General features: G+C 61.8%; 2 protein-coding genes across 9 annotated transcripts; both read left to right on the forward strand.

Moving 5' to 3' along the window:
• Positions 1-20: 20 nt before the first annotated feature.
• Positions 21-2,565, forward strand: CEND1 (cell cycle exit and neuronal differentiation 1). 4 transcript variants are annotated; one of them, XM_027579682.1, is made up of 2 exons: positions 21-143; positions 1,632-2,565. In XM_027579682.1, the coding sequence occupies exon 2, from the start codon at positions 1,655-1,657 to the stop codon at positions 2,099-2,101; it is 447 nt and encodes a 148-aa protein (XP_027435483.1). In that variant the 5' UTR covers positions 21-143; positions 1,632-1,654; the 3' UTR covers positions 2,102-2,565. The 4 variants fall into 4 exon arrangements, with proteins under 4 accessions (XP_027435483.1, XP_027435484.1, XP_027435486.1 ...); XM_027579683.1 differs by having other exon boundaries at positions 53-143; positions 1,557-2,565; XM_027579685.1 differs by having other exon boundaries at positions 72-120.
• Positions 2,566-11,592: 9,027 nt separating this feature from the next.
• Positions 11,593-18,618, forward strand: GATD1 (glutamine amidotransferase like class 1 domain containing 1). Of its 5 annotated transcripts, XM_027579276.1 has the most exons (8): positions 11,593-11,707; positions 13,576-13,652; positions 14,177-14,282; positions 14,640-14,747; positions 15,625-15,719; positions 16,414-16,507; positions 16,667-16,778; positions 16,870-18,618. In XM_027579276.1, the coding sequence occupies exons 1-8, from the start codon at positions 11,644-11,646 to the stop codon at positions 16,874-16,876; spliced, it is 663 nt and encodes a 220-aa protein (XP_027435077.1). In that variant the 5' UTR covers positions 11,593-11,643; the 3' UTR covers positions 16,877-18,618. The 5 variants fall into 5 exon arrangements, with proteins under 5 accessions (XP_027435077.1, XP_027435075.1, XP_027435078.1 ...); XM_027579274.1 differs by lacking the exon at positions 16,414-16,507; XM_027579277.1 differs by lacking the exon at positions 16,870-18,618 and having other exon boundaries at positions 16,667-16,782.
• Positions 18,619-19,279: the final 661 nt, after the last annotated feature.

The raw sequence follows: 19,279 nt of genomic DNA on the forward strand, positions 1-19,279 counted from the left end.
CGGCGCCGAGAACAGTGCATTGTGGGAAACTCCCAGTCCCCGCCGCCGCCGCCGCCGCTGCCGCCGCCGCCGCCGCCGTCGCCGCCCGCCCTGGTCCCGCGGACAGCGCGCAGCGCCGAGGTGGGAGCGCCGGGAGCAGCAGCGTAAGACAGCGGGGGCTCCGGGGCCTGGGGCCCGGGGGGTGACGGGGCGGCCCCGCGGGGCGAGTGGGCGGCTCTCGCCTTGAAGGTCACTGGGGGCGCAGGCCGGGCCCCTGGCTCTCTCCAGCCCTGCGGCTCCTGGGAGGGGGAGGGGGCACTGGCTGACGTCAGTATGAACCAAAAATAACGGGGTATTGGGGGGGAGGAGACCACCTGCCCTTTGCAAACTTGACGCCCAGGGGCTGGGTGCCCATCCAGAACACCAGGGGTTGAGGGGCTGCTGGGACTCCCCGGGAAGGGGGGCAGCAGCTGGGCTGCTCACTGGGACACCCCCATTATTCTGTGACCTACAGGTGACCTTCAGGTGTGGCTCGTGTGCCTGGCCTAGGTGGAAAACCTGGGCCGCTGCTTCCCACATGGACTCCCTCCCACTGAGGGGGGTGTTTCTAATCCTCTTGGAGAAGAGGCAGACGGGGTATCTAGGTCTTCGGGGAGAGATGGCTCATGCCCAGCCCAGTAACCCCAGTACCCAACAACTCAAACATTGAGGATCTGGGCCAAGCTTTTCCTCTAGTCTGGAGCCCCCATCTTCTGCCCTGGTCCAGGTTTGAGGATGCTGAGGTTGAGGACATGGCATATGTCCACCCCAGGCTCACACCAGGGACCCCCCACACACACAAACACACATACACACACTGCCCTTGCCCCAGAGGCAGACACAGCTCCAGACTCAGGAAGGACTCCCTGTCCTTGAACTGGAGCAGGGGAAGCTGGTCTTGGGGGTGGGTACCAGGAGCTGGGGAGGGGCAGATGGCTTGCCAGGAGGCACAGGGCCTGTCACTGCCTGCCCGACTGGCTTCTCCAGCCCCACGGGGAAACGCCTCAGGTGTGCTGTACCCCAATTCTGGCAGCCTTGGGCCCATTCCCACCCCACTGACACCAGAGAGCCCAGACTCTGGGTTCCTGCCCTGCCCCCCTCTCCCACTTGGACCCAGTCCTCCCAAGAAGGTACATAGTTGGTTCTGCCCAGGCACACCATAGCTGGCACACTCTCCATTGACCATATATCCTCCTCGGGACTGGGTGGGCTCTCACTTCCCCATCAGGGCCTCCCTACCCTGGCCCGATGGAGATAGCACATGTATGGGCAGGACCATTGTGCAGATGGCTTGTCTCATCCTGCACCCCCAGTTTGTTCAGGGCCAACACGCTCTGCCTGTGTGGTTGGAGGGGCTTCTCAGGGAGTGGGGGGGGGAGCAGCTGGAGAGCAAGCCCTGGAAGAAAACATCCTGAGTGGGGTCTTGGGGCGGGGGGGATGGTCCAGAGAACTAGGCAGGATCTCTATGGGGACAAGATGGTAGGGGCTGAACAGGAGGGCTGAGTCTCTTGCCACAGCCTCACTGTGTCTCTCTCCAGGCCTAGATAATGCCCAGGGGTGAGCTGTCCTGAGCTGCTGAGTTCCAACTGCCTGTCTGTCCACGCACACCCCAGGTAGCCTGCCAGCACCACCCACCATGGAGTCCAGGGGGAAGGCGACCAGCAGCCCCAAGCCCGACTCGAAGGCTCCGCAGGCGGCTGCTGAGGCCAGAGCCCCGCCAGCTGCGGATGGGAAAGCCCCCTCAGCTAAGCCTGGGAAGAAGGAGGCCCAAGCAGAGAAGCAAGAGTCCTCAGCGACCCCCACCCCAGCTGCCAAGAAGACCGCGGCCAAAGCAGACCCTACCCTTCTCAATAACCACAGCAACCTGAAGCCGGCCCCCGCAGCCCCCAGCAGCCCCGAGGCCACCCCTGAGCCCAAGGGCCCTGGGGATGGGGCTGAGGAGGATGAAGCCCCCAGCGGGGGTCCAGGGGGCCGAGGCCCTTGCCCCTTTGAGAACTTGACCCCCCTGCTGGTGGCTGGGGGTGTGGCCATGGCAGCCGTAGCCCTAATTCTTGGTGTGGCCTTCCTGGCCCGGAAAAAATGATGGCTTGTGCCCAGGTGGGGGCACAGCCACTTCCTGTACAGGTCTCAGGAGCCTAGTGCATGCCGAGCTCAAATACAGCCGTCTATACATCCATACGTGCGTACCACATAGACACGTATACCCCTGTGTGCGTACCACATAGACACGTATACCCCCGTACACGCAGAAGGACAGACGCGGACAGGCCCCCCAGCCATGGAAACCAAGCCCGCTCGCTGGCCCCCAGCACTTACCCCTCCCAGGCTCCAGCATGGGGCAGTGGGAGGAGTGGACCTTGAGTGTGGCCCACCTGCCTACAAGCAGGTGGACGTGTGCCAGCCGGTCCCGAGAGGCCCCAGTGGCCCCAAGCACTTCCTGGCAGCAGAGTCTGGACGAGTCTCCAGGGCTGGGTAGGGGTCCGGGATGGGCTCCCACAAGGGCCCAGCCCTTGTAGGGACATTAAAGGGTATGGCTGTTTCACTCTCCCCATTTCTGCTCTTTGTTTGTAGCTGGGCAGGGTTGGGGGGCCCATCTGGGTAGGGCTGGGCGGTGGGCTGACCCGAACCAAGCCCTCACGGTGGCACCTCAGCTTCCGTGCCACCTTTGCCCACCACCTGCACCCTGGCTGGGTGGACAGACAGCCCAAAGGCCGGTCTGGGGCGGGGCTCCCACCATTCACCCTCTAACTTTGCCCCAGGGGAGCCTCTGAGGCTGGGGCCACCTCACTTCCTGCCCTGACTCCTCCTCGTCTTGCAGCAACTGTCCTTGGGGCATGTGAGAGCCTGGCAGGGAGGCCGGGGTTGGGGGTGACCTTGAGGATCTGCCCAGTGGCTGTGCTTGCCCCGCCCCCGGAGACAGCCCCTCCCACCTCACCCAGCGTCCTTTGATTCTAACAAGCCTATAAATGCAATAACAGAGTAGAGCTGCTTGGTGGGTAACCATCACCTACATCCACTGCCCCGTTGTACTTGCAGGGAGCCTGTGTGTGCAGCCCCCCATCGGCACATCAGATCCCAGCTTGGCCCATGGCACGGTGGCAGTGCGCAGGCTCTGGAGGGTGGCCGTGGGCACTGTGGGCACTGACCCAACCTTGCCTGGAACCCTGGGCCTGAGCTGAGGTTGAGTCTGAAATAAACTCTTGTCTAATGGCTGGGCTGGTGTCCTCACCTACCTGGAGTGGGAAAGGCAAGGGCTTCCCACCGGGTTGTGGGGGATGGTCATGTAGCCACACCACCAGGCTTTCCAGGGAGGAATAGGGAGCTTCAGATGCCACTGGTCCCCCACCTCCTGTCACCCCCATGCCTTTGATCCTGGGCCCTGCCCCATCCCAGACAGCCACACTCAGGCCTTGCTGCCGGCCCTGGCCCTCAATGGACTCCCACCCCTAGGCCTGGGCTGCCAGCCACAGTGCTCAGGGCAGGGCTGGGACTGGAGTGGTAAGGGCATGGGAGGGGGATGGGGGACCTCGCTCTGACGTCTGAGACCAGGGGGTGTCTTTCTCCACCACTGTCTGCAACGAGCTCCCCATCTGTGCAGGGCACAGAGGAGACTGGGAAGATGGGCTCTCCTCCTCTTGCCACCCCACTGCCCACAGCTCCCTGAGCCCACTCTGGCCAGATGACCCAAATGGTCGGGCCTGCCTGCGCCCCCAGCTGTGGGCAAGGCTGTAGGGGCAGGGTCTGGAGGAGCAAGGCCCTGCTGGACCCAGAAACACTCCTGGGGGCTTTGTCACCCTGGGCCCCTCCTGCCCCCAGCCTCTTGGAGCTGACCTGTTGGGGGGCACGCCCTTCCCTTCTTTTCCTGGTACCCACCCTCCCAGAGTGGCACACCCGGTCCCTGTACCCGCATATCAGGCCTAGGCAAGTCCGGAGAACTTCCTTGGAGTGAAAACATCCAAAACAGACCTGACATCCTCGCCCAGGCACGCCCGTCCTCCGAGTCCTGGAACTGCCTCCTGACTCCCCCGCCCCCAAACACACACCCGGCTCCTCAGAGTCCTTGAGCCACCTGGCCAGAGCCGGCCACACAGGGTGGGGGGCTGTGGAGCAGGGCAGACACGGCCCAGAGGTCCAGCCTCCAGCCCCCTGCCGCACAGGGGCCAGGGCTGCTGCCCTCTGGCTGTGCGGGGTCCCTCTCCCCTTTCCCCATTCTGTGGCTTGCACCGTGAGCACGAGCTCTGTCATCTTCAACCAGAAGTCCAGGGCTTGGCCCCTCGACATGGATACCCCACCCGAAATTGCCCCTCATGTTCATCAATTCATAGGATGCTGATCTTGTTTCCAAATAGAGCAGTGATGAAAATCCTTGTAACGCGCCTGGTGCCTGGTGTCTCTGGGGTGGGATGTGTGTATACGGCATGCATATCTTTCTTTTGTTTTATTGTGGTAAAATACACGTAACAAAATTTACCACCTTAGCTATATCGAATGCACAGTTCAGGACCACTAAGCACATTCATTTGTGCAGCCGCCTTTACCAACGGTCTCCAGGACTTTACAACTTCCCAAATGGAAACTGTCCCTGTGAGACACCGACCCCCATCCCTCCCCCAGCCCCGGTGCCCACCGTCCACTCTCTGTCCCCGAGTCACCGACCCCCATCCCTCCCCCGGCCCCGGTGCCCACCGTCCACTCTCTGTCCCCCCGAGTCACTGACCCCCATCCCTCCCCTGGCGCCCTCCGTCCACTCTCTGTTCCCTGTGAATCTGGAGACTCTAAGGACCTCATGTGGGGGCAATCCTGCAGTATTTGTCCCTCTGCGTCTGGCCTGTCTCACTCAGCATCACGTCCCCCAGGTCCACCCACACTGTGGCAGGTGTCAGCGTGTCCCCCCGTGTTCAGGCTGAGTGACGGTCCGGTGTGTGGACGGACCACGTTTATCCGCTCGCCCGTCAATGATGCTTGGGCTGCTTCCACCTTTCCGCTGCTGTGAGTTAACACTGCTGTGAACGGGGATGCGCTCGTGTCTCCTCAAGCCCCTGCAGCCCCTTCTCTTGGGTACACTCCGGCAGCTGGATTGCTAGGCCGCGCGGTGGGTGCATCTTAAACCCAGCTGCTCCGGCTGGAGCCTGGGGGTTGGCCGTGAGGGCCCTGCTCCCCTCACCATGGTGACACAGGGCAGGGTGAAACACTAGATTTTGCTCGTCCAACTGAGGCAAACTGGCCTCTTCTGGTTGTTTCTCTTTGCACGGATCTAATGTACTTCTTTTCACAAAGTTCTTGGCCATTTGGGTCTTGCCTTCTGTGATTTTTCCTGTTGGTGCTATTTGTCTGTTTTTCTGTTGGACAGAATGCCTTCTTCTCATTTATTTGGAGGACTTCTCTACATGTTTTGCCTACCGAGCCTTTGCCGAACTGCAAACATCTTTGCTCAGTGGCTGGCTTCCCTTTTTCTCTGTCTCCTGAGCACAGAAGTTCTAAAGTCCGCGTTTATCACACGTAACTCCTGTTCCCCTTACCATATACGCCTTGGGATCTCGGTTAGGAGGAAGGGTACTCTTCCTTACTCCAGGCTAATATTCTTGGCATTTGCTCATGTTTAGTAAAGGGCATGTTTCAATCTATCTGTGGGCCTTAGGTTTTGAGCGTGGAGTGAGCTGGAGATCCAATGTGACTTCTTTTCCACCAGAAGATCCGATGGAGCACAGGAGGATGGTTCCTGCCAGCCTGAGGCTGCTGCCTTGCCTCTCACTTCTCAGCCCAGCCAGGCCTGTTCTGAGCCTGGGTCGGCTAACACCACTGCCTGTCCGTGTAGCTTTGCGGTAGCCCTTGGTGATGACCTCCTGTTTCTTTATTTCTAATTTCGCACAGATACTCAGTTCCTGGAATCCCCTCCCTAGACTGTAGGACTAGGGTAGCTGAGGTCCCTGGGCCCCATGTGGGGTTCTGACGCTCAGCTTCTGTCTCATTGTGTCCCTAAACTTGAGTAATGCAGGGACCTTTCCAAAATGAAGCAAACTCTTAGGGATGTCCAGGGCTGTTTTTTTGTTTTGTTTTGTTTTGAGACAGAGAGTCAAAGATAGTGACAGGGAGCACGAGGGAGATGAGCGAGCACGAGCAGGGAGGAGCAGGGGTAGAGGCAGAGGGAGAAGCAGGCCTCCCGTTGAGCAGGGAGCCCAACACGGGCCTCAATCCCAGGACCCCGGGATCATGACCCGAGCCGAAGGCAGACGCTTCACGGACTGAGCCACCCAAACGTCCCCCGGGGCTGGTTTAAATTATTGTTATTACAGAACTACTTTTAAGGTCTTAAAAAATACCAGCTATATAAAGTATTCAGTGTATAAATGTACATACAACAGGGGTGCCTGGTTGGCTCAGCTGGTAGAGCACATGACTTGATCTTGGGGTTGTAAGTTCAAGCCCCGTGTTGGGTGTAGAGATTACTTAAAAAATCTTTTTTAAAAAAAGTACATACTATAGGGCGCTTGGGTGGCTCAGTTGGTTAGGCGACGGCCTTCGGCTCAGGTCACGATCCTGGAGTCCCGGGATCGAGTCCCGCGTCGGGCTCCCTGCTCGGCGGGGCGTCTGCTCCTCCCTCTGACCCTCTTCCCTCTCGTGCTCTCTGTCTCTCATTCTCTCTCTCTCTCTAATAAATAAATAAAATCTCTAAAAAAAAAATAAATAAAAAAATGAAAAAAGTACATACTATAAATCTAAATCCAACTTCCCAGGCCACCAGGAAAACGGGAAAACGCAGGTGGGAGCATCATCTCTTGGGACAGTTGTGTCCACCGGCGGGGCACTGTCAGAGGGAGACCCTGCCGCCCCAGGGCACCACAGGGACTCCCCAGAGACCTGGGCTCTCAGCCTTTGTGCCAGCACCTGAGGTCTTCCTATCACCAGCCCACACCACATTGTGCCGCAGGTGGGCTTCGTAGGGCCCGGGTGGCCAGGTTATAAGGGTGCGGAAGATGTGTGCGTGGGGGGCCCACTTTGTTTTTCTCTCTAGCACCCCTTCCCTCCCCCAAGAGTGCGAAACTCTTCTTTGGGGACTCCCGTCCTGGAATGCATTCTTGCTGTGACCAGGGAGTGGAGCTGGCCACTGTCGCCAGACCCTGTCCTTCTCCCCAGAGATGGGCATGGGGCTAAGTGGGGTCCTCTGGAACCTTTCTTCCTCCACTGGGGCAGAGTGATCAATACCCCACAGAAGGCATGCGTGACAGGCAGCTCTGCTCCCGAGCCTTAACCCAGCTGCTGCGGGTCAGTCCTCTCTGACTGCTGGTCTTCAGCCCCCCACAGCCCCGGCCCTGTGGCTCCCTGACCTCACACCTGGTCCCCGGGCCGGACAGACAGAGGCTCCCTGTGTCCCGGTGGCTGTCCTGGCGTGCCCGGACCTCTCTGTCCAGTGTCTCCGGTGCAGGGAGGGCTGCTGAGGGCTGTCAGAGGGTTGGTGGACAGAATGTCCACCACCTGCCAGCCTCAGCACAGGGGACAACTGTCCTGGCAGGAGAGCAGCTCACCCCCTGTGCTGTTGCAGAGGGTGTCATGCTGGCATCGCTGGGACCCATCCCTGCCACAGGGAAGAAAGGCTGTCGCCCCCCCACCCAGCACAGTGGTACCCGGAGGTGTGTTTGAGGGGAACCCCCTTCAGACACTCCTCTGGATCCCCCCATCTACCCATGCAACCCGGTCCTCACATCCTGGGCAGGGTGCAGCCCGCCCCCAGTCGCAAAACCCCACTCCAGGCCACCAAACTGCCTGCCCGCTTGGCTGACATCTTCGGCTCACACCCTGCCAGCCTGGGAGGGACATGGAAGCAGCAGCTCCCACCCTCTCAACTACTGCCAGTGTCCCACGTGATGAAGGCGAAGGGACCCTGTGCTCCCAGCCCGCTGCCCTGGCCTCAGCAGCCCATGCCCTTAGGGGCGGCCACTCTCTGCCGTCCGGTTCAGGGTCTGCATGACTCACAAGTGCTTGGTGTCTAAGTCTCCAGATCCCACCCAGCCCGGCCTCAGACAAAGAAGAGCCTGAACCCTGAGCCCTGCTGGGAGGAGGGATGCATCTGGGGCCCAGGACATGGGTCACCTGGCCGGCGGTCCTGAGAGAGAGCCCAGTCCCAAGTCTCCTGTCTGAGGTCCACGCAGTGATCAGGCTGCCCTAATCGGGGGGGGGGGGGGACACTCACGGCAGCTCTGTGAGTTTAGGGGGTTCTCAGAAAGGGAGTGCCTTTCTGAGGGCAAATTGTGCCTCTGGTACCTCTGGTGCCCATGGCTTTGAAGGACAGTTAGGAGTTTGCCAGACAAAGAAGAGCTCCAGCATTTCAGAGGGAAGAGTAGCAGGTGGAGGAGTAGCAAGCCAGGGAACAGCTCAGGCACACTCTGGAAAGGAAGGAAGCATGGGAGCCTGGGGGTCCTGAGGCTTTGGTGGGCCCGCCTGCTGCAAAGGCCCCCAGGAACACCCCCCCCCCCCCCCGCCATCCATCCTTGCTCCATCTGGAGCAATTTTCAGACACAGGAATGAAACAGTGAAACCTTCTGATTGGTGCATGACAACATGTCATGGGACACCCTGCACCTTGTGTTTCAGGGTCCCTGAACAAAGGCAAAACCCCAGGTTCAAGGCCATCACTCCATGGCAGCAGAGCCCCTGTGCCCGGTCCCCAAGCCCCCTCCCCCAACCCTCCCTCCCCCACCCAAGCAGTCACTATTGGATGATGCGCACCTGAACAGCTTGTAGATGATGCCCTAGAACTCCACGCCCATGAGCCCCACATCTCAGGACCTCACCTGTGACTCTGGCAAGGGCCTAGGGAGGGCCTGGGGATGGAGGGGGCGTTGCTCCCACCACAGGGCTCAAAGTGGGAGACCCTTCTCCCCCAGGCCTGGATCCTTCCCAGGAGACAGTCATCAGACATGGGCCACTGGCTGCAGACCCTCTGTCCCCTGAGACTCTCCTGTGCTCTGCCCTGGGAGGAAGAGCTAGCTGCCAGTTGATCCCCTGCAGCAGCCCCGGTCATGCCCAAGGCAGGGCCTGAGTAGCATCCCCCTTCTCACCTGTTGGGCGTGAGGGAGTATAAGGGGCAAGGGGCTGACCCACGGGAATGGGAACCCATTCAGGAAGGGGGTCGATGATCCAGCATGACTGTGTGGGTGTAGAGGGCAAAGGACCACAATCTCACCTGGGGGTACCCCCACTGAGGGCTAACCCCAGTCACCATGGCAGGGCCTCCAGCATCATCTTGTCCAAGTCTTCACTGTCCACAGGGGCACACACAGAGACGCAGGCCACTGCCAGACCCAGACTAAGGCCTCATATCACCACACCTGCCCCCATGCAGGCTGCCCCCCCCAACTCCAAATGCCATGAGGGATCCTTACAGGCTTGCCTGTGCTGGGAGCCACTGACACGCCCACACATACTGGCCTGGACACGTGCAGGATCATGTGCACACAGGGGACCTGGGCTAGAGGGTCTGCTTCTGCTCAGGCAGGTGGTTTCATCCGGCAGGCGTCCTGCAAGGACCCAAGTGTACAGTGGGGTGCACACCACCTGTGGGCACAGGGGCACACTTGTGCACACATGCTCCCACATGCACGTGCACAAACGCATCAGCCTCGATGCACAGTGCCACAGCCAGGCTACCTCGTCTATCCTCTTAGTGACAGAGAAGACCAGCGTGGCTTAATGACATCTGTGATGCAGGAGGAGGTAAGTGTTAGGGCTGCCCTGGGGTGGTGTAGGGGGCACTGGTCCAGCAGGAGGATCTCATGGCCCTCGCTGTGGTCTGGCATCTCCAGCCCCTGGTCCCACAAATATGCATGTGGGGGGCCCGCCCTACACCCAGAAAGCTCTTCCTGTGGCGAGGCCTAGCCTATGGTCTGACCTTGGGCCTGTGGGCCTCCATCCAAAGTCCCCCACCCATCCACACAGCTCCTGTCCCCTGTCCTGAGGCCCTGCCCATGCCAGGAGCCCCTAGCTCCTGCTTCACTCATGACGGGAGGGCCCTGCCGAGGTTGAGGGTCGCATGCAGGTAGTCAGGAACGGTGGGAGCATGGGGCCTCGTTGGCAGCGGACAGAGACAGTGGTTGTGGAGGCAGGCATGCCCAGGAGAGGCACCTTGGCCTCACTCCGACCACTTTGGCATTTCTTTTTTTTTTTGAAAGATTTTATTTATTTATTTGGCAGAGAGATACAGAGAGAGAACAAGTAGGCAGAGAGGCAGGCAGAGGGAGAGGGAGAAGCAAGCTCCCCGCCGAGCAGGGAGCCCAATGCGGGGCTCGATCCCAGGACCCTGGGACCACGACCTGAGCCGAAGGCAGCCGCTCAACCGACTGAGCCACCCAGGCGCCCCACTTTGGCGTTTCTTATCCATGACACAGGTTTCCCTAGTCAGACCAGAGGCTGGCAGGACCTTGAGGGAACCCTACTGCTTGCCCTTCCTCCCTGGAAGCAGGGGGTCCTGGAAGGTGGCCTGTGGGGGCCAAGGGCAGGGGCTATCCCTCTTCACCACCAGCTTGTGCCCAAGGCCCTCTCCCAGCCTCCCTTCTCTCTTGCCCAGGCCTTAGAGGGCACCTGACAGTCTGTGACCCACATGTCTATCCACCTGACTGCCTCCCACACAATCAATGGAAACTGCTCCAAATGCAGCTCGGCCCAACAGCACCCAGAATCACCTCAGGAAGTGACACCCATATTCTTCCAGGGACTCAGCTGAGCCCCCGTGACCCTGGATGCCTCTGTCTCCCCGCAATCATCCTGGTGAGGCAGAACCCATCCCTCCTGCCCCCGCATGGTGCAGACACCTGCAGACCCCTCCCTGGTCTCTGGACTCCCAGCCCTGCAGGCACAAGAACCAACCGCTGCAGGCCCGCCCTTTCTGCCCCAGGGGAGTGTCCTCCTTAAAGTCTTTTCCTCCTTAGATGTGTTCCCCCATTTCCCCTCTGAGCTCTCACCCCCCCACCTCCTCTCCCTGTTAGGTGGCCCATTCTTCTCACTCACTAACAAACTGCTGGCACCTTCTATGCATCCATGTTCGGAGCCCCCACCCCCAGGACATGAGTCCCACTGGGCAGGGGGGACTCAGTGATCGAGGGTTAAATGTCCAAGTCCACGAGGCAGGGACCATCATCCACGGGAAGGGACCCTTGCCCGCTGGGAGGAGGCCCTTAACTACAGGGAGGGACCTCCATCCACAGGGAGGGACCCACGTCCACGGGCAGGAGTCCTCTCTCCTGGTTCACGCTCCTGTCCCAAGGGACGAGGGAAAGGGGAAGGCACCGTGTTCCTGACTGCGACCAGGGGCCGGGCCGGGGGTCTGCTCAGGGATGCTGAGGCGTCAGGCTGAGGAAGCCGGCCCGCGCTCCCTCCCGCGGCCCTGGGGCCAAGCTCCGAGCCCCGCCTGCACGACCCCCCGCCCCCCGGCGCCGTCCCCCGGCACCGCCCACCGAGCTGGCCGGGCCGGGGGCAGGGCAGGGGAAGAGACCGCGCTTACGGGCGGCCCCGCTCGCGGCCCCGCCTCCAGACGTCGCGGCACGTGACCAGCGTTTCCTGGCCCCGCCCCCCCGCGCGCACACACGCACCATACTTCGCGCACGCGCAGGACGCGCCGGTTTGGTGGAGCCCATGGCGTCCGAGCGACTCTCGAGCCGGCCTGCCTGCCTCCTCGTGGCCAGCGGCGCCGCAGAGGGTGAGGCTCGCGAGGACCGGCTGGCGTCCAGCGGCGCCGGCGGGCAGGCCCGCCGACCCCGAGCGGTTCGCTCTTGCGCCGCTTCAGGGAAGCAGGTGGAAGCCCCTCCTTGGGAAGGGAGCGCTGCCGGTGTCCCTGGCCGGGCCCGGGTCCCCAGGCCACGCCGGAGCGCGGGGGCCCTGGCCTACTGCAGGGGGGACCCGGAGCCCGGCGTTTCTGTGGGAGGAGAGCGGGTCCCGGGCTGGCGCCCCCGGGTGCCGCCTCGGGGGCATGAGGTGCTGGAGTTTGGGGGCCTCCGTGCGTCACGTGCCGGGGCTTGCTGTTCAGGGCGGGCAGGCTAGGGTGTGGTGAGGGGCGGTGGGCTGTCCGAGGAGCTGCGGGGGACGGCCTGGGTTCCGGCGCGCCTGGGGGTTAGGCGGCCAGCGGGTGGGACCATGGGCCTTGCCGAGCAGGTGGGCCGTGAGCCTGTGGCCAGGGGGCTGAGGGGTTGGAGAAGGGACTGTTCTGTGGGCGGAGATGTGCAGAGGCAGAGAACCCCTCAGTCCTGCCGTGTGAGGTGTGTCCCGGGAGAGCTTGGCGTGGGGCTGCGGCAGGGCAGCACGGCTGGTGGTGGGGTCTGCCTTACTGGCGCAGATTCTCGCTGAGGGCCAGCGGGGAGGGGATGAACGACGAGCTGGAAGGCACCTGACTGCCCTGAGCACTTTCCAGGTCCTCTCCTGTGCTTTCTTTTGTCTGAGGGAAGTGATGAGCCCAAGGTCACATAGTGGAGAACCCAGGGCTGGGACCTGGGGTCTGGTTCTGGAGCCTGGTCTCCTTGAACTCTAGCCTCCCAAGTGGACAAGGGAGGGAGGATTGCAGGTCGAGGAGTCACTGTGTGCTGAGCCCCGGGGGCCCTAAGCGCTGTGCCCAGTGTGGGTGGAAGGAGCCATCAGGAGTGGGGCTCAGTCCTGGAGAGGCGGGCTGGGGTTACCAGAGGTGGCTGGTTGGAGTGGGGTAAGGATGAAGAGGGGTCGACTGACGTGGCTGTGCCCTGGGGAGGGGACACAGCTCTGAAAAGGCCACTAGGGCACTGTAGGCAAGAGGGGGCCCTCCAGAGACCTTTGAGGAGGGGTGAAGCCGTGTTGAAGGAACTGAGGGCAGAATCAGGCAAAGTCTGGGGGATGATTTGTGGGTGTGCTGTCTTTGCTCAATGCATGCAGTCTGTGCAATACCCATTAACACGTGAGGGTGAATAAAGATGAAGATGAGGTTTAGGAATTGGGTCCAGGATTAACATAAAAGTGGAGGGATGCACACCGAGCCTGTTTAGAAGCAGATATCCTTGGTGGGGCCACAGCCCCCAACAACTAGGAATCTTTTGGACTGGAAATGGGCAGAAGAGGGCTGTGAGCAGCACTGGGGATGGGGGCAGGGTCCAGGAGCCTTGTGAGCAGAGGCCAAGTGTCCTAAAGCGGGGATGAGGGTGGGGCCCGCTCGTGGGGATGGGGGGCGGGGCGGGATGCACCCATGTTCTTGCTGACACTTTCCGTAGCCCCACATCTGAGGACACAGACCTTGCTCACTGTGGCCTCTCCCTGGCTGAATGCTGGGGGTGGGAGTGGGCTTGGTCACTGGTGGTTCAGTGAGTGAGTGGGGGGACCTTGCACTTGGGTTTGCCTTCTGGAGAGGCTTGTAGTGGCCAGCCTGGGGAGAGAGCCCGTCCTGCGGGGGGTGGGGCCTGTGGGCTGGGGCTGCTGCCCCGGGACGGTGAGGTGGGCCTTGGGTGAGGGCAGACTCCAGGCTGGAACGAGGACAGTTGTGCCCTGCAGCCCCTCTTCCTGCCCACAGAGCCCAGCAGTGGCCTTTTTAGAGCTGTGTTCATGTTGCAGGTGTGTCTGCCCAGTCCTTCCTCCACTGTTTCTCGCTGGCCAGCGCCACCTTCAACCTGCAGGTGGCCACCCCTGGGGTGAGTCAGCCAGACTCATGGGGTCTGTATGTTTTTGGGGGCGAGGCTTGGAAGAGTGCTGTCACTCCCTGGGAGGAGCAGGGAGCCTGAGGCTGGTGTGACCCCAAGAGAGGTGGCAGGGCTGAGGGTTAGGTCCCTGGTGGCATCATCAAGCTCAGGTCCCTGTTTCCTGGGCTCTGGCCCCACTTGTGGCAAGGGAGACCTTTCGTCATGGGTCAGCACCTGCATATAGGAGCAAGGGTGGCACAGACCTTCCACCAGGAGTTCTCTGGCGTGGCACCTGGAGGTCATGGCAGCGATGGGTTACATGTTGGTCACTTTGCTTGTGTTGTCATTCCCCAAGGGGACAGTAGCTCCACTTTATAGGTGGGAGACAGAGGCCCGCAGGGGGCAGCTGGGGGTGGGTTGTGGCACGGCTAGGTGAGGGGGCTGGGCTGTGCCCGAGCTCTTGTCAGCATTTCAGGCCCCCGTGAGCGAACAGTGGGGTGTCCGCCCCTGGCCTGCAGCCTCTGGTGCTCTTACAGGGGAAGACCATGGACTTCGTGGACGTGAATGAGAGCAATGCTCGCTGGGTGCAGGATTTCCGCCTCAAGGCATATGCCAGCCCTGCCAAGCTGGAGTCCATTGATGGTGAGGGGCCCAGGGTGCTGAGACCTTGGGGCTTTGGGTTGTGGGGGTTCCAGGTGGGTTTGTGGTCTCCAGAGCGCTCCCTTCTGCTTCTGATGCACTCAGGGCTTGCCACGAAGTGCTGTGACTGTCCGGGGCAGCGTCCAGTCCCGAATCCTGGGCCCAGAGTTCTCTGTCTAGGGGAGAGAGGTGGCTGCACAGGGAGACACAGAAAAGGCAGGGTTGGCTTGTGGGTCTCGGGAGCCTTAGCCCGTGTGGGGAGAAATGACAAATGATGGCAACTGGCTGGTCTTCGTGGGGGGCTGGTCCCAGCCAGCAACCTTGCTCTCTCTAACTGACCTGCCTGTGATCTCCCTGCAGGTGCCAGGTACCACGCCCTCCTGATTCCCAGCTGTCCCGGGGCGCTGGCCGACCTGGCCAGCAGTGGCTCCCTGGCCCGCATTCTCCAGCATTTCCGCTCAGAGAGCAGTAAGTGACCTGTGGGACTGGGGTGTGGATAGGGGCTTTGTAGGTTCATGAGAAATGGGGCTCAACCAGCAGCCAGGAGAGGCCAGAGGGGATGTTTCAGGGCCCAGACAGGGCAGATATGAAGAGCCTCTGATTTGGGACCTGGAGGGCACGGGTGCACACATTCGAGGTGGGGCGCCCCTCAGGTCGCTGCCCCCGGGTGCGCTCTGCCTGCCTTCCGTGGGGGCTGGTGGCTGCCCACCCCCCAACTCCCTCTGAGGTGGGCGGGCAACATGCTGGCTTGTTCTTCGTGGGCTTCAGGGTTTGAGGCCAGCAGGGGCTGTGGAGATGTGGCGTGCTGCCTGGGCCTGACTTAGGGCTGTGCCGGGCATGTTGGCGGGACGGGGACAAGATGCTCATTAGGGACCAATGGACAGAAACCCAGGGGCTCCACACAGTGTCCTTTGTTAGTGGGAACAGGGCCTCTGTTCCCAGCACGGTCTGGACAGAGAGTCATTGTTCCCGGCCGCCGCCGCCACCGTGGGAATGGTAGGGCCGGGGCACCGCAGGGGCAGTGGAAGGACAGGAGGAGCGACGGGAGGGTGTTCACAGACGGGCTGCCCGCGTGCGGTGCAGGCTGTGTGCTGGGACGTTGGCAACACTGCAGGTCACGCCAGGGTCTGTGGGTGTGGTGCGCTCCAGGGCTTGGCCGCTGGGCCTGCCACACCCTCACGACTGCTTGTGTCTGTGTTTCGGCCACCAAAGATTTGAAACGGCTGTGAAGCAAGCCTAGTCCTGGAGCCGACTGTATGGGGAGGGAGCTCTGAGGCGGGAGGTGTCGGGAGAGGGGCAGCGGCCCCGGTGGTGTCCAGGGCCTCAGCCCTGCCCGTGCTTTCAGAGCCCATCTGTGCGGTTGGCCACGGCGTCGCAGCCCTGTGCTGTGCTACCAACGAGGACCGATCCTGGGTCTTCCAAGGCTACAGCGTCACAGGGGTGAGTGCCGTGCAAGGGAGGGTCCCAGGCTGTAGACAGGCGTTAGAGACCTGCATACGTGCTTGAAAGCTCAGGGATTGTCCCCTCTGGCAGGGTGACGGTCACTTGCCCAGACCGGGATCACGGAGAATGCTGGCACCAGGCTGACAGTTGTGCTCTCCCCTCCCCTCCCCTGCTGATATCCAGGATGGCCCCAAGGCACGGCCCGTGCTCTGGATGTGGGGAGGGAAGCACAGCTGGGGCTCCTGATGGGGTAGGAGGCAACTTTGGGGTAACTGGGAAGGAGCTGGGGTCGGGTTGAGACGTGACTTTTGTGCATGTCATGTGCACGACACCCTTCGGGGCCAGGAAGTTTGGGTGTAGGGCCTGGAGTTAGGGAGAAAGACCTAGCTGGACAGGGGGCCAGAGGGAGGGTCTAAACTGCGAGGACGTGGGCTGCATGGGGCCAGCCTGGCGGGTGGTGCAGGGGGCAGGCCGGCGGGGGGAGGAGAGCTGCAGGGGCACCATGGGGCAGCTGTAGCCACACCACCCCCCTCCTGGGGCTCTGTGCCCTGCTGTTCTGCCCATTGCCCACTGGGGGCCTCGGCCCTGAGGCCACCTGCCAGGCTCGCTTACTAGCCCTGATGCTAGGGGAGGGGCGACCGTGGAGGCCATGGTGCCCTTACGTGGGGGCGGGAACCCCTATCCCCCACAGCCCTCCGTGTATGAGCTCGTCAGGGCGCCTGGCTTTGCCCGCCTGCCCCTCATCGTGGAGGACTTTGTGAAGGACGCGGGCGCCAGCTTCAGTGGTGAGCCGGGGGGGGGGGACACTGGCCAGGGGCTGCGGCTCAGACCTGGGCAGGCTGCCTGGAGCTCTGGGGGCCCCTGGGAGGGAATGGGGGCTGGTTGTCAGGGCGTGCCTGGCCTGTGACCCTGTCTGAGGCCCGCGCCCTTGGGACTTCCTGCAGCCAGTGAGCCTGATGCCGTGCACGTGGTGCTGGACCGCCACCTCGTCACGGGCCAGAATGCCGGCTCCACTGTCCCAGCCATGCACAACCTGCTCTTTCTCTGTGGCAGCCGGTGAGGAGCCGTGGACAGGGTGGCGGGCGGGATACTGGCTGCTGACCAGCCCTTTGCTGGAACCTGAGCCTTGACCTGACCTGTCCTACAGGAAGTGAGATGGCTTCCCGCCCGCCAGTGGACGCCACCGCCTCTAGACCGCCCAGGTGTCCTTGGAGATGGCTGGATTCCTCAGGCCTCCAGGGACCCCGCCTCTGTGACAGCCCTGGAGAGTGACTTTCAGGCACCCCAACCTGACCCGGTGGGATTGTTGGAGGCCCCCGAGAATCAGCCCTGCAGAGTGTCAGCCCTGGGGGAGGGGTCGACCTCCCAGCCCCCAGGCCATTTGCTTTCCTTGGGATGGAGCGGGGGGCTCAGGGCCATCAGGTACTCACTGAGAATTTCATGTGAGCTTAGCACGGAGAGCTGGTCCAAGTGAGTCGGCCGTGGGGGTCCTGGTGTGGGTCTTGGCCCCTGTGGTCTTCCTGCGCACTGCCGGCTGGCCCCTCCCCTCTGCCTGTCCCTGGCCACCCAGGCTGAGCCTCTCTGGTGGCACCAGGATCCCGTTTTGTGCGGTGAGGACTGCCCAGGCCTCTGTGCTGCCCCCCATTCCTCTGGGTGTCGGGGGAGCTGTGGTCTGGCCGCTGGAGCTGGCTCAGCACTTTCCACTTCCCAAGGCTGGGGGGCGGGGGGGGCTTGTGTTGGACGCAAGCTCCCGGCCCCCAGACCAGCCCCAGATCTCCCAGTGCTGAAGGAGCTGCCCTAATTTTAATCCTTGTCTGGTGTATGGTTTCATGGTGACACCACGTGAGGTCATCGGTTCTGACGTCGAGAGAAACACGTTTAACCGGGTCTTCAGGAAGCCGCGCTGCTCACCCATAGCCCTGCCCGCGTGGCCTGTGGGTTTGTAGCTGCTCCAGGGCTTTCGAGGTAGACGTGACCAAAGCACGGGCCCTACTGGGCAAGAGGCCTGGGGAGCAGCCACCCTGGGTCTACATGTGGGGTGCCGGTCGGTCCCCCCCACCCAGGCCTCCACAGGCCTGTGCTGGGGCTGCTCCTTCCTGGCATGGCTGGATCACCCTCTGGTCCCGGGGACCAGCCTGGGCCTTGGATGGGGCCTCCGGAAGCTGGGCAGCTCCTCTTATGGGCCCCGCTTTTGCCTGTTCCCCACCCCGACTTGGCCTGTCTGGCTCTGCTGTGTCCAGCCCCTCAGAACAGAGGAGGGAGGCGGCGAGGCGCCCCCTGAGTCCCTGGCTGCTCCCAGCACCATAGAGCGCGCAGAGATGCTCCCACCCTCTCGGTTGGATGTTTTCGGGGGGGACCGTATCAGGAACTCCTGACGCCATGGCCAGGCTGGCCGGCTCCACCGAGGCCTGGGCCCTACTCCCTGCCTCAGGTACCGCCACAGGGTGATCGATGTCTCTGGACAAAAGCTTTTTTTACAGATCACGCCTTCTGGGCTCCATCTGTGTGATCTGCGAAGAGCTAATAACACTTGCCAAGATCGGCTGGACTACTCCGGGGTTCCACATCAGGGGGCAGGGCGGGCGCCCTGGGTGGCCGTGGCGGCTCGCTCCTGGCTTTGCCAGGCGCGGGGCACAGGGCTGGGGCAGCCTTCAGGCTTAGAGAGGGTGCGGACACTGCAGGCTGGCTGCCGCTCTGGGATGTCCCCACGTGCCGTCTGCCCACCAGAAATAACCAACAGCCCTACAGGAGTGACCCCCGAGTGTCGCGGCATCATCCACGGTAACAAACACTTTAAGCAAGTCGTGGTTTCCCTGAGTGTTTACCAGACAATGCTAATATCCGCGTGGTAGAAGGTGACTTGGCCAGGGAAAAGAATAAAGTCCTGGTAACATTGCACAGACTGAACCTTGACCACATCCTGCAAAGAAGCCAGACCTCAAGGGTGTGTGTGTGTGAGTCCATTTACACGAAATAGCCAGAAAATCCAGTGAGAGTAGTCAGGGGGCAGGGGGTGCAAATGAACAGGACGCCTTTCAGGGTGACGAGAATGTTCTAAGGCTAGGGGGTCGGGGTGCCTGGCCGGCTCAGTCGGTAAGCACGCAACTCCACCTTGGGGTGGATTTGTGCCCCACACGGGGTGGAGAGACTGTTTCAAACACTAACGTCTTTAAACCAAATAGCCAGTGTCTGTGGTCTGCAGGTCTCTATTAAAATCCACAGCTTGTACATGTGAGCGGGTGGGTGGGCTTGATGTGTTTTAGCTGTGTCCAGTCACATGTGTGCATGCATCCTGGGGTGTAGTCTGTTGACCACCTGGCCGCCTGCCTGCCTGTCAGCTAAGGGCTGGGACGTAGCCAGAGAGGCACAAAGCCCTGCCCAGCACTTGGACACCCAGCTGCCCCCTGCACACCCTAGGGGGGTACTCTCAGCATAGGCTGGACCTGCTGGGGCTAGGCTTGTGTGCTCTCGGTGGGTCCTCTCCCCAAGACCCGGCATCGTGTGCTGTGCTGTTCCTGCCCTTGGGCAGGTAGCCGAGGGGCCGCTCCAGAACCAGC

This window comes from Zalophus californianus, chromosome 11 (genome assembly GCF_009762305.2).
Source record: "Zalophus californianus isolate mZalCal1 chromosome 11, mZalCal1.pri.v2, whole genome shotgun sequence".
NCBI classification, from domain to species: domain Eukaryota; kingdom Metazoa; phylum Chordata; class Mammalia; order Carnivora; family Otariidae; genus Zalophus; species Zalophus californianus.